General features: G+C 41.0%; 1 protein-coding gene across 1 annotated transcript in view; it reads left to right on the forward strand.

The window, feature by feature from the left end:
* The first annotated feature begins 5,598 nt into the window (after window positions 1–5,598).
* Window positions 5,599–13,055, forward strand: part of NPSR1 (neuropeptide S receptor 1) — a 57,713-nt gene continuing 50,256 nt past the window's right edge. Inside the window, exon 1 of the mRNA XM_063176995.1 lies at window positions 5,599–5,854. Within this exon, the coding sequence (XP_063033065.1) occupies window positions 5,708–5,854 (147 nt within the window). The 5' untranslated portion in view covers window positions 5,599–5,707. The remainder of the gene's footprint in view (window positions 5,855–13,055) is intronic.

The following is a 13,055-nucleotide window of genomic DNA, read 5'->3' on the forward strand; positions in this document are numbered from 1 at the left end:
CTTGAAAAGTTAGAACACTCCAAGTGACTATGTTGACTGTCTCAATATTTTATAGGAATGCACATTCATCAGGCATCTGTTTCAGTTCATGGGGCTTGGCTCATTTTTTGTGGAAGCTGCTTGCCATTCTAGTCACAGAACAAGAAAAATTCCGCTCTGCAACACACTAAATGAATAGAGAATCAGGCCCTTGCAAAATATATGATTTCCTTGATGGTAATATTGAGAGGAACAGAGTGAAGGGATTTGAAATCTCAGGGTGTCTGACAGTTCCACTAACACAATATTCATATTTAATGACATTCATCTCCATGTTTTCTTTATCTGCTTGCTTCTTTTCAAAGATAATCCCTTAAGGATTCCTCATTCTTCTGCAAAGGTTTCTTAACAAGAAATGAGAAATGGCTGTGCATCCCTTTTGCAAAATGAACCAGTCTGGAATAAGACAACAACGAGTAATAAAGATGAGGAAAAATCTCCTATTTAAAAAAAAAAGAAAAAAGTTTAAATTATATAAGAAAGAGAAACCACCAACTCGCATTTTATTATTTATTATAAAAATGCTCAGTGATTTTTGAAACTCTAGTGTTTTACTATGGGTAAAATCTAAGCATTTGCAAAAGATCTGATTCAAAATTGACATTAGAGGAAAATTCAACTTTCTGTCAGTTTGGGGATCTGATTCAAAGCTGGATAGAGACTTGACAGGTGAGAAAGATCAACCTGGAGCCCAGCAGAGAACAGTTATCTAATTCTGTGATGCTTTCAATATTTCAAAATTAAGTTTATACAGATTCTGGATGAAAGTCAAACTTTTCCATCAAAGAGAAGGGCTTTTCAGCTGTGCTTACTGGACTCTAACTCCAGAAGCAAGAAATTTGGGGATGCAGTGAACACAGTGTGCTGTTAGTTGGCCCCGTGGCCCCTGGAGTCTCTGCAGAGTGTAGCTGAAGTTCACACCTCACAAAGAGCATCCTGGGAATGGATAAGTTTGGCAGTGTCAACATGCTGCTACCAGGTCCTGCTTTGGGATGCAGATCCTGAAACTAAATGCTTGGGAGGAGGTTATAACCAGCTTCTGAAATCTTACTTTGACTCCCAAAATTTTTAATCCTAGTAACAGCCACTTCATTCTGGAGGGTGGAGGATGGATATTAGGGGTTTCTGTCAAGAAAATCCAGTATCTTTTTATTTAGCCCATAAAATATCATTGCTGTTTCTAGTCTTAAAGATTTATAAATTTGATGTCATCTCCACCTGGAGGGGCTCAAAAATTGTATAAATGTGAGTACAAATGTGTGGTGGAATACTTGCATCCTAAGTAAGGCACACATGAAATCCTCTGTTTCACACACAGCAATGACCTACAAGAGTCCAGAGACATGGGCATCCCTTCCCAGCCACATCCCAGGCACTGGGACCACGTGGAGATGTTTTTGGTTCCAGATTTGAGGCAATCAATGCAGCCTGTTTGGGTATTGCCTACCCGGGGTGTCCAGGTCTGCATCCCTCTGGGTGCACAGCGCCAAAGGAACCCAAGGCATGTGCTGAGCAGCTTGTTAAGTCAAAGGAGAATGAGTTTCTGACAGACAACAGGAATTGTGTCACCAATGTGTCAGTTCTGCTCTCCTGTGCAGCGGGGATGAGGGCACACCACTCTAAAGTGGTGCTGTGCTCCAGAACCAGCAGCTGAGTCCCTCTGAGTTGCCCCAAATGTTCAGCTTTTGGGGAGGAGCTGAGCACTAGGAAGAGCAGGCTAAATTTCCTCTTCCAAAGCTGGCATATAAAGATTTGGATAAGCGTGGGGTTTTTTTTACAGAAAAGCAATTAACTTGCTGCTCTTTTAGAAGTAAGAAATATCTCATTCTCTTTCTTCCCACAGTCTGATACCGTTATTTGTTCTTTGCATTTAATATGATTATGCCTAACTATTCCTGGGTGCCAAAGCTCCAAAGAGCAGAAAACCAAATATTTTTTCAATTTTACTCTGAACGATGCCTAAATACAACAAAATGAAATCTAGCATAAAGTCTCAGTAAAAATAATATACTTGAGCAAATCTTTTTTCTGCCCATTTCAGATGTACCTAATCTTTTTAAAAATTTGACACATTAGAATATTTACACTGGCTGGCTTTTGGCAGGTTATCTGCATCATGCACAAAAATACTGCCACACAACAGTTTCTGCCAGGGAAGTCAAGATACAGAAACAGATAGCAGAGGAGGAACCAGATATTCCTGCACAGTCCCTCCTCCTACTGCTGCTGAGTTTTGGAGTGTAACATCCTCTGTGATGGCACCTCTGCCTGCCATGGAGCATCCACACTGTGATGCACAAAATGAACCATCTCCACCTATTGCATTTCACGGCTGCTGTGCAGGAAAGACCAGAGTTTTTGCATGAGGAATTTCAGGCTTAAATAATCAAAATCACTAATTTTTACTTGATCTTTAAAAACTTTGATTCATTGCTTCCTGTTTTTCCTTTTCTTTTTTTACCTTTTCTTTCCAGAGTTACCGACCTACATCTACCACATCACATCATCACATCATCACATCACATCACATCACATCACATCACATCACATCACATCACATCACATCACATCACATCACATCATCACATCAATCTCCTGGTTTCACTTTCTGCAGTTTACAAGGTTTCCTCTTCTTTCCAGAGGGGAGTGCCATGCCACTATGGGGAGATAAATAATAGAAATTGCACATCTGCCCCCATGTTTCTGCACATGCAGGGTGTCAGTTTTGATGCACACAGCAACCACAGAATACTTCCTTCACCTTTCAGTGGAACCATTTATGCTCTTAGGTTTTCTGGTGCTTTGCTTCAAGTTTTCTTATTTAAGAAAACGAAATGTGTGTAGCTCCTGAGACTGAGATAAAGGCAACAGCAAATGAGGAGGCCTCTAAAGCAAGTTCTCTCTATTCTTCTTTCAAATAATCCATTCTTATTGCTTATGGATATTTAAATATCTTTCCTACTTATGAAGCATGCTGTGGTGCAGTGCTATAATACAGTGACTTTAAAAAAAAAGCCACTCTAAAGGTTAAGAAGGAAGAAGCGTATGTTATTATACATTAGATGAAAAACTGTCTTGCAATAATAATTGGACAGCATTTTGCATTAAAGCAGAGAGAAGACTGAACTTCTCTCCCTGTAAAACTGTCTCAATCTCTTAAAACTTTGAAAGTTCTCAGAGGCTTTCAAGGTCCCAACTGAGGAAAAACCAAAGTGTGTTACTGGACTCAATCAGCTATTCCTTCAGCACAGAGGAGCTTCTAGGATTTGATCTTGCATTTTGTAAGTTTTTGAGATTCAATCATAAAATATTTTATTTTGCCATTCATTTCAGAATTTGCTTAATATCACCATGGAGAGTGGGGTCAGGAAAAAAATCTGAACACGAAATTTCAAAGAGTTGTTAATGACTTGTAGTGGTTTAAAACCAAAGTATTTTATTCTAGAGAATTAGCCTAATTCTAGACGTGGTACCACAGACAGCCTACGGCTTCCAATTCTGTGACTAAACAGCATTTTGACAACAAAACACGGCAGAGACAGTGACTGAGAAATACTCACTGGAGGAAAAGCTAATAGTGATGGAAAATCTGCATTAGCCTCTGCAGACCGGAGAGTGCTGGAGCAGGGCATGGGATAACCTTTTGCAGCACCTTAAGCACTACTTAGAGAAAGTAGCTGGCAAAGCCACAAGACAAGTCACTCTAGGTTAGCCCTGAGAGCTGCCCATGATCTGGCATGTGGGGTGGATACTGAGAAGCCTCTTAGTGCCTGTAATATGCTTGAGCTTAACAGCTCTGTAGGAATGAAAGTGCAAAAAACCCAAAAGCTCAGTGTAATAAATTTCGACTCTAGACAAGAGAATTCTGTAAATATAAGAAAGAAACATTAGAAGAAGGAAGAAGAGGGGTAAAAAAAATGGTAGAGTATTTTCAAGACGGTTGGATGCTACTTAAATACTGAGCAGAGTTTCAAAGTCAACCTGTACAATCAGTCAGAAAAAAATGCAAAAATGGTTCCCTTCTCTTTTATATAATATATATGAGCATTTCCCCAGTGGTTTTCAGCAAAAATGTTGTGGTTCTATAATATTTCTTTTAATCTTTTTTCTTTATATTTCTTTTTTATCTATTTCATGTATCCAACCCATGAGTCATTTGTCACTGTTAAATATTGATCACTGGTGCATATTAGTCAGAGTTGATTGCCTCCTGACTGGTACTGATTATCTGTACTGGTCTAGACTGATTCCCTCCTCTAATGTCTCCACTGAATGACTCTGAGGACTCCAGCATCTTCTGGAGGGCCTGATTATTGCTCAGACACACAGAGGTTTCTGCAGTCTCCAGAACAGCCTGGTCTAAAGCCCTAGATCCAGGCATGTCCTAATTTGGGAGGATTCAGAGTCAAAATTTGGACTTGAATTTCCCTAATTTCCCCTATGAATACAGGGTCTGGGATTTGGAGGGCCTTTTAGTGACCCCTCTCTTGCTGCTCGTGTAGGCAGGGATAGGCACAGTCCCAAAAAGATCAGGGACATGGACGATGTGGGCATTTTGTGGAGACTGCTGCTCCAGCACCTGGGGAAAAGGTGTGCTGTGCTAGCAAGAGAGAGGAGTCCAAAGACTCCTGAGCTCACCCATGGCCATCTGTACCTACAGAAATGCAGGACTGGGTTTTGCCATGAGCAGGTAAGGAGACATTGAATTGGTGGGGTGTGAGTGTGAAACACTTCGAGTTCTGCTTAGGATTGCACTGTCATTGGGACAGAGCATCCTCACAAAGATGAACAAAGGCTGTATTTACAAGTGACTTTGAGCTCTGGTCAGGGAAGGTGAGTGCTCTCTCATTTGTCACCTTGATGTACAGCTAGAGTGACGCCACTGGAGATGGGCAAAAAACATCTGAATAAACAGAGGGTGTGTGGGATCGGTGCCCAGAAAATCGGTGAATAGAGACATAATTGATTACCTGATTATTCTGAAGAGTCTTGAGCCTCTAAGTATTTAGGACCTGTGCCTTTCCAGATAGGTTTTCTGTATGGTGAAGAAAGCACTGCCTTCCTGGGTGTGCAGCACACTCCAGCTCTTTGCAGAGGTGAGGGAGAGGTCTATTTATGGGGTCAGGAAGATATTGACAGGTCCCTTAAGCCTACAAACTTAATAAGGTTTTATTAATATGGGAGAGCATGTTGGTGTTTGTTTATGGATATACCATAAGACTGAAGGTAATCAACATCATAGCGAGCCCAGCTAAGGTAAGTAAGCAATGCTGCTGAGTGGAATACCCAGGCTCCTGGGTTTAGTGCAGGGAAGAGCTCCATGCTTTTACAGGTGTGCCTGACTCCAGAGCTAACAGCTTGGGGTGCCAGGTAATCCAGAATAGACAAAGCACATGGCTGGGGCCATGTGTGCTGACTTTGTTACTGGCTGCTGCTGTTGGGAAGAGCATGTGGATGGCTGTCGTCAGAGTTGTACCAAAAGAAAGCTCACAGGAATGCCAGCTTGGTTGTTTTTTTTTTTTTTTTTTCCTATCACTCAGCTGCACTGAAGCCCGACACCTCTGGTAGCCAGTGAGAGGCTGGTTCTGTGCTGCGCTCTTACAGGAGAAGCCTGGCTGCATTAACTCTTACTAAAACCAGCACTAGACAACTTCAGCAAAACCCAGTGATGGAGGTCAAGTCCACAGAAGCCAGCAGCAGCTCCCAGGGAGGCACCGGCTGTCTGGATCTTACCCTGGTCACTTTCACTGAAACGGTGACTTTCACAGAAGTGGTGGCAGAAGAGGAGTGGGGATCCTTTTACTATTCCTTTAAGGTATTACTTTAGGGGTGCATTACTTTTCTCAAATGCTTGCAGCTTTGGAGCTTTTTGAGCACATATGTGGGGAGGCAACTAACATTCTTTAACTTTTTTTCCCAGATATTGGTAGGTTTTTTTCCCTGCAAAAACAGCTGACAGCATGTGTGAGGCATTTACTGAAAAGCAAAATACTTGTAGAAATTGGACTTCAGATTTACATGTCTTAGCTAACTCTATCCCCTTCCAAGAGAGGACAGTACTGGTTTTCTGTAGAGGTATTGTAATTATACATGCATCTTTAGTCAAAAGCTTGCATTATTTTAACACATTTTTAATGTAATTTCTTAGATGCATCATCTTGGCATAAGGGATTTCTTTTCAATTTTCCAGCTGTAACAAATATTGTACACAAGTGAGACGGGGTTTTTGTTGTTTGGGGTTTTTTTAATTGTGAGGGACAGGTTCTAATTTGTTTGTTTGTTTGTTGGTGAGTTGAGTGGGGGTTGCAGTGTCTTTTGAAATCTGTTGTTAAGAATGCATTAGATGAGTCATTCAGTAGTGAATGCTGTTCAATTGAATGGGAAGTGTATTCAGTCATCTCCAAAACTAAACATCATCCTAGCGATATGTAAATGAAGGAAAAAGATTGGAGAAGTTCTGAAGCTCACATTTCCTTCAGATTTCTCTGCCTGTTGCTACTGCTTAATTTTTTTCTGAATGCCATGTATCTCTTTATTTTTATGGTATGTTGTACAAGTTCAAGTCATTAAAAAGTCTGGCTAGGAGTGCCCTGCCATTCCTTCTGGACCTCAGCACCAGAGATCAATTTCAGCAAGAAAGATCCAGGCATTTGTATCATTTGACAACATGAGAGGTAAAAGGGGATATATTCAGGAGCAATTTTGTATCTGTGAGAGTAGTAGTAGTGCTCTGACACAATCTTAGTGGAATCAGTGGAATTATAGCAGGTTCCCAGCCCTGGTTTAGAAAGAGATGATCCATAGGGCCAGTCTTAACTAGTGAGGGTCTCTTTTAACATGCTGCTTGAAATTGCTAGGGTAATACTTCCTAGCTAGGATTTCAAGGGTGAAAAGTATTTTTTATTCCCCCTCTCCATGTTAGACTCCTAAAATGCTCTTGAAAAAAAAATCACAAGGGACAAGAAAAATATTTTAACAACTTTCTCTTTATCTCCTGTCTTCTTTTCACAGTTAGGGCTGTAAATCTGAACAATGTCATGGGACCAATATTTTATAATAGTAAAAGTGACAATTAATTCCATGATTAGAAAGTCCCCAGGCAGAAAAATGCTCATTAATAGGAGAGATTGAGTAAATTACAATAATTAGGGAACCAAGGATAGTCATGCATGCTCATCCAGAGCTAAAGGAAATGATTCTTCTGTAGCTGTGGGCTTCTCATTAGACTTGCTCTTGAGTCTCTGCCGGATGCCTGGCTCTGGCACATGTAGCATGAACTTTGCAAGGAGACTCACTGATTTCACATCAATTACTAGCTGTTGATAGGCATGGAAATATTTTGACTCTAGAGACGAGTGACAGCTGGTGCAGCTGTAGGAAAGGAAGGAGAAAGCACCTGCTCTGATGACTGCAGTGCAGGGAAGACAGGGCTCCCTGCCAGCAATTTCAGCACTCAGTAAAACCCACATGTGGAAGTTGCTGCTGATACCTGTTGACTCCGCTGGCCATCATCATCCCCCTGCTCTGCCCATATTGTGGCTGCGTCCTTGCCACTTCAGCAAGCCAAGCAGCATCATCTTCCTCTTTATAATGCTGTAGTTAAGCAGCTAAAACAATTCAAGTTTCAGTTTGGAACAGGCTGAATGAATTTGAAAACCAGAGCTCAGTGTTCAAAACGTAGCTTACAAATAGGGTTTGGATTTTCAAACACACTGTAGCTTGTGGCTGACTGTGAAGGCAGGGTGGGTGAGCGGTCACTACACAGGCTGAGCCCAGACCCTATGTGCAGACAGAGCACACAAGCTATTTCTGCTTGGAAAATGCAGGTGTAACCCACCTTAGCAAAGCAGTCATAGGAAAATATGATCTAAACTGATAAAAGGAGACTAGGGAGTGACACCCTGTAACTGTGTTGATGACTTTTTCATGATTCTACCCAATGACAGGTGCCAGGGTATCTCACACGTTGCTCAAACTACATGAGCATGTGCTGGTGTCTTCTTTTCCTCCCAAGTGGCAAAAGGATGGCCAGTACCCACCCCGGGTACTGTGGTGGCAACGTGACAAAAGTAAAATAATGTGCATTAGAGTATTTCAGTGCCAGAAAGGCTGAGCTGTGATTGCTTCTCTTCCCAAAAAATTTGCGCTTCTGTCTCTTCCTCTGCTTAACAACTAAACCCTGCAGAGTTTCAGATTAGACAATGTTTTGCCAGTTCAGGTTTTTGCTGTCTTTTTGGGGGGAAGGCTGAGGAGAATTTTATTGATTTATTTTATCTCAAAAATGGAACATTTCCTCCACTTAGAGGAATGCAGATTTTCTTCTAGTAGTCATTACTACAGAAGGGCCAGCTGCTCATCAAAGCTTTGCTAATGATGTCTAATTTTGGGGCCATGTGGGCTAACTAAACTGACTCTTGGCATACAGAATGGCAGCTTTTGGGGCAGGACTGGGTGTATCCATGCATCACTCAGCATGCAAGAAGAGCTGGTGCTTTCCATGGCAAAGGCATTGCCTCATTCCCACTGCTATTTAGGTCTTGCTGCTGTGTCATGGCAAATTGTCCCTGAAAATTCAGATCATCTTTCTTCCTGGGTGCCTTTTTGTGGGGTATCCAGGCATTTTATACCTACCTGGTATAAAATACCAGGTAGGTTAGTGTCTTAAACTACAAGGAATTCTGCTGGCTGCTTCAGCACCTAATTCAGAACAGATGTGAAAATTGGCATTAATTACAGCTCCAACCTTCCAAGCCAAAGGAAAGTTCATTACAATCCTTTACAATCTCCTCCATATGTGTATGTGTAATCCATGTGTAAAAGGGCTCTAAGCATCAATAGCACCTGCCAAATACAATAGTACAGAAAGCGCAGAAATCATCCAAATACCTGTAGCCTTCCTCTACTTTAGGACCCCCTTAACTCTGCAAACCTGACAGGGTACAAACCAGAAACCTGCCTGGAGAAAAGGTGGAATCTCAGAATAGGTTTGGCCTGATTTTGCACAATGTTTGGGAGGTTTTGTCAGGGCTAGAGGAAGCATCTCCTCCTGCCAGATTCTTAACAGACCAGAAGTTTTCACAATGGTAGGAGCATGTGCTTGTCCTCAGAAAGATTGGGTAGGGCTCATCTCTTTTTTAAGAGCTCTGCTGAGAAAGAAGATGCCCTGCTTTTACACAGGAAAGTAGAGCTTGGAGTGCTCAAAAAGAGAAAGGAACAGCAACTGTGAGTTTTCTCAGTGGGACTGTGTTCTCACCATCATTTCCTACCTCCCAGCAAAGCTGGGAATCCATCAAGTAGTATTTTTTGTTTCCTGCTGTGTACAGTCCCCACCTGTACAGCAGGAAACGAAAAGCAGGACACAAAGGTTTTGTTGCTTACATCCAAGGTTGTTGAGAACCCCAGTGTCCCCCCTTGCCAAATGGGAGCCCCAATCACTGCTCCAAAAGTTGACACACCCCTGCCTCTGTGCCCATGAGCCCTGGTCCCCGTGCCATGCAGCAAGGGCACAGCAGTGGCATTGAAGTGTTACCGCTTTCAGGAGGAACTGTGTGCTTATCAAAACCATCACAAATTATTTTAAATGTGTCTTTGACTGCACTCCCCCAATGTTGCAGCATTCACTGTACCTGTGTGTTTTAGCCTATGTAGCTCAGATTTTAAACAGGATAGCACAATCTAGCACAAGTAAGTACAACTCTAAGAACATGGGCTGCTTATCCATGGAGCTAATGGTCTTTACAAGGGTTGGGGTTTTTACCATTACCAGCAAAGAGCTGAGGAGACCAGCATGCTGAGAGGTTTTGTAGGACTGTCCTGTTATATGGATTTGGCTCCAGGTGTTCTCGGAGACTGCTGAAGTCACAGTCTAACGTCCCTATCCTTTAATCCAAATATAGGAGTCTCTTTATCTCCTGAAAAGCATTTGCTTATGCTATTGCTCATTCTGATTTTCAAGCAAAGATCACAGAGCATCCCATCATTGAATACATAATAGGAAAATAATAATGGGTGCTGTCAAATTTCTGGAGTAATCTCTGCAAATGCAATCACACATTTTAGAAAATAGACATATCAAATAATTCAGAGGTAACTTTGCAATCTTTCGGTGGGGGAGAGGAGGAGGATTTAGTTTACACAAATAAGATGTCAGGGACTCCTGAACACAGCCTCTGCAATGTGCTGTAATGACTGTTGCTATTCCTGAGATGAGAATGATGTCCTTGGGCTGCTGCCCTGTTGTTGGCCAGGCTGGCCTCATCCATCAGCTTAAACAGAGCACAGAAGGGACTGGCAGTCTGACAGCCCAACAGGGAGCAGCTCTGAGACAGCTGATTTGGGCTGTTCTACACCAGCAAACCTCATACTACTGTCCCTGTTCTCCACACAGGCACACTGTTTGCACCTGTCTGCATCTCCTACATAAATGTCCCTAAAAAGTATAATTTTTTTTTTACATTTTTGAGATATTTAAATTTTACCAATGAGGCATACATAATAATTTTAGGTGATTAAGAAAAACACCACTTTGGAGTTTTAAATAGGGCTGTCAAAAATCATAAGATTATGGATAGACCTTTGAGTGGTCTAATATTATCTTTCTAGACTGAAAATATTCTAAAAAAATATAGATAGGTACACCATTAAAAATTTATGTTTCCTGATGACATTTAAATCAGGAATATCTGTCTAATTCTGTGGAATTTTCCTAGAGTGCAATGAGTAAAACATCCTGCAATAACTGAACAGCACTGCCTGCATTTCTTATCTGTCTTGTACCAAATCACAACAGAATGGCAAATAAGAACTATTTGGTGACAGAATTGAATTGAATTAATCACATTTGTTACTGACTGTCACCATCACACCCGTGGAGAATTTTGGGACAGAGTGGAGGCTTGTTCAGCTGTTGAGGTTGGAAAGATCATTGCAATTAGCATGCGTTAGATTGCGTGCACTGAAGGGACCCTGCTCATCCATGGTGATGAAGTCAGAGCTAATAAATAGTTTTTTTTTTAAAACAAAAAAGGTTCACAAAAAAAGAAAAAAGCTAGATTTCAAAAAGAGGAGAAATGCATCTTGATAACAAAATTGCCCCTTTCCATGAGGAAGTGTCCTGATTTAGTGAATAGACTTTCTCAGTCTATTTCTCAGCTTTTCTGTTTCCCTAAGTCTAAAAGGAAGAAAATTTTGTAGATCTTTCCTCTATGTAACACATAAACATAACAGACTATGAGTGAAATACCATGTCGACACAAACTCATACAAAACTGCTTCTCAAGTTCAACAGAACAGAAAAAGTCAGCTTGTGCTCCTTCCAGCTGTGTGTTTTTTACAATGATAAGGACTCCTTGGGAAGTGACTGTTGTCAGAATATTTGATATGTTGGTGGAGGTTTCATGTGGCAATGCATCCCAGCTTTTCCAGAATGTTCCGTAACCTTGGGCTGGGAGGGTAACCCAAGTAATCAGTTGGAAGGCAGCCTCTGCACAGGGGATAGGAGGGCTATCAAGCACAACCAGTAGCATTTAAATGAGAAAGCAGCAGTCCCAGAGTCAAACCTGAGGCTGAACTGGTGTTTATGCACTTTGAATCAGGCTCCATTCCAGCCTCACTAATTAAAAACAACAAAAAAAGATCAACTCCTAGAGGGCTTGTTGCCTGCTGAAATGTGTTTCTCTCAAATTCAATCATAATGGAAGCACTTTCAATGACAAAATATAAAACTTAGCTTTGAACTTTCTTTTCTCCCAGTCTTTCTTACCTTCACATGAGTTTCCCCTCTGTTTTTAAGTGTCAATCAAATTGTTTTCCCAAAATTTTCAGGAATATCTTGTGTGAGATCTGAGTAGAAACATCTTCTCAGTTTTGCCTTGCTGGATGGAGAACCCTCTTTCAAAACATATTTGTATTACAGGGGTGGACAGTACAACTTCCTGCTGCTTGTGACAGCAAGGCTGAAGATTCCAGTGACCTTCCCAGTTTTATGTTTCTTTCTTATTAAGACACAGGCTATCAGCAAATGAATCAAGAGCTTTTCAGCCATTTTTTTAGCTTTTCTTTTCTTGAACATTAGGAGACGAATTAGTAATCTGAATCTTCACATTCAGGTCATTAGCATTTGCTGCTGTTTGAAGCCTACTTCTAGCCCAAGTATTCTGTTTGTTGTGCCTCTTCTTGTAAGATATTTGGTGGCCCTTGCTTTTTTCCTTCTTGACAGTCAGAACTGTTGTTAATAATTTAAGTATACGCAACTTTCTTTGAGCAGATTGATGTTACATTGTGGGGGTTTTTCACAACCCAACTTGGGTAGAAAGTTTCAGCACAGGAAAAAAGATGGATGTTTCCTTAGAATTTTAACCAAGTTTGTTCTTTATTTTTATGTATTAAAAAACCTTTACTTTGTAGGTGGTAAGCATAACCATAGTCATGACCCCTTCAGTGGCATCACACTTCATTTCTGGAAGCCCACAGTTTAAGCTGATCACACCTGGCAGAAATTCTTCATGTCAGAACTGCAAGTAAATATTTTAAAAAGGACCTTTAAAGTCCTTTTTCTTAAGACAATGATGTTTTTCCCATTTCCATGCCAGTAGCCTTTACAGCCATACTCTTTACTTGCAGAACAAATTTTAAGTTATGTAAAGATTACCAGAAAGATCTGAGCTGTTCTTTTTTCTGTGATACAAAAAATAATATGCAACATGGGCAAAGCACTAATATGATTATGTCTGTTTAAGTATCTTCTAGTTTTAAGAATACTTAAGAAAATAGGTATTATGCATACTTGTGTATGTGCATAATAATTCAAGTAGAGAAGGACTTCTGGAGGTAACCTGAACTAGCCACTTGAAAGCAAATCCAAATGATGCTAGATTTTTCAGGGCAGTGTCTGCCTAATTTCTGAATATCTCTAGGGATGGAAATCTCACAACCTTTCTGTGTTCCCATCCTGGTGCTTGACCACCCTCATGAAGAGACTTTCCTTGTAATGTCATACCAAGATGTCCCATGTTGCA

Source organism: Melospiza melodia, chromosome 1 (assembly GCF_035770615.1).
Source record: "Melospiza melodia melodia isolate bMelMel2 chromosome 1, bMelMel2.pri, whole genome shotgun sequence".
In the NCBI taxonomy this organism is placed as follows: Eukaryota; Metazoa; Chordata; class Aves; order Passeriformes; family Passerellidae; genus Melospiza; species Melospiza melodia.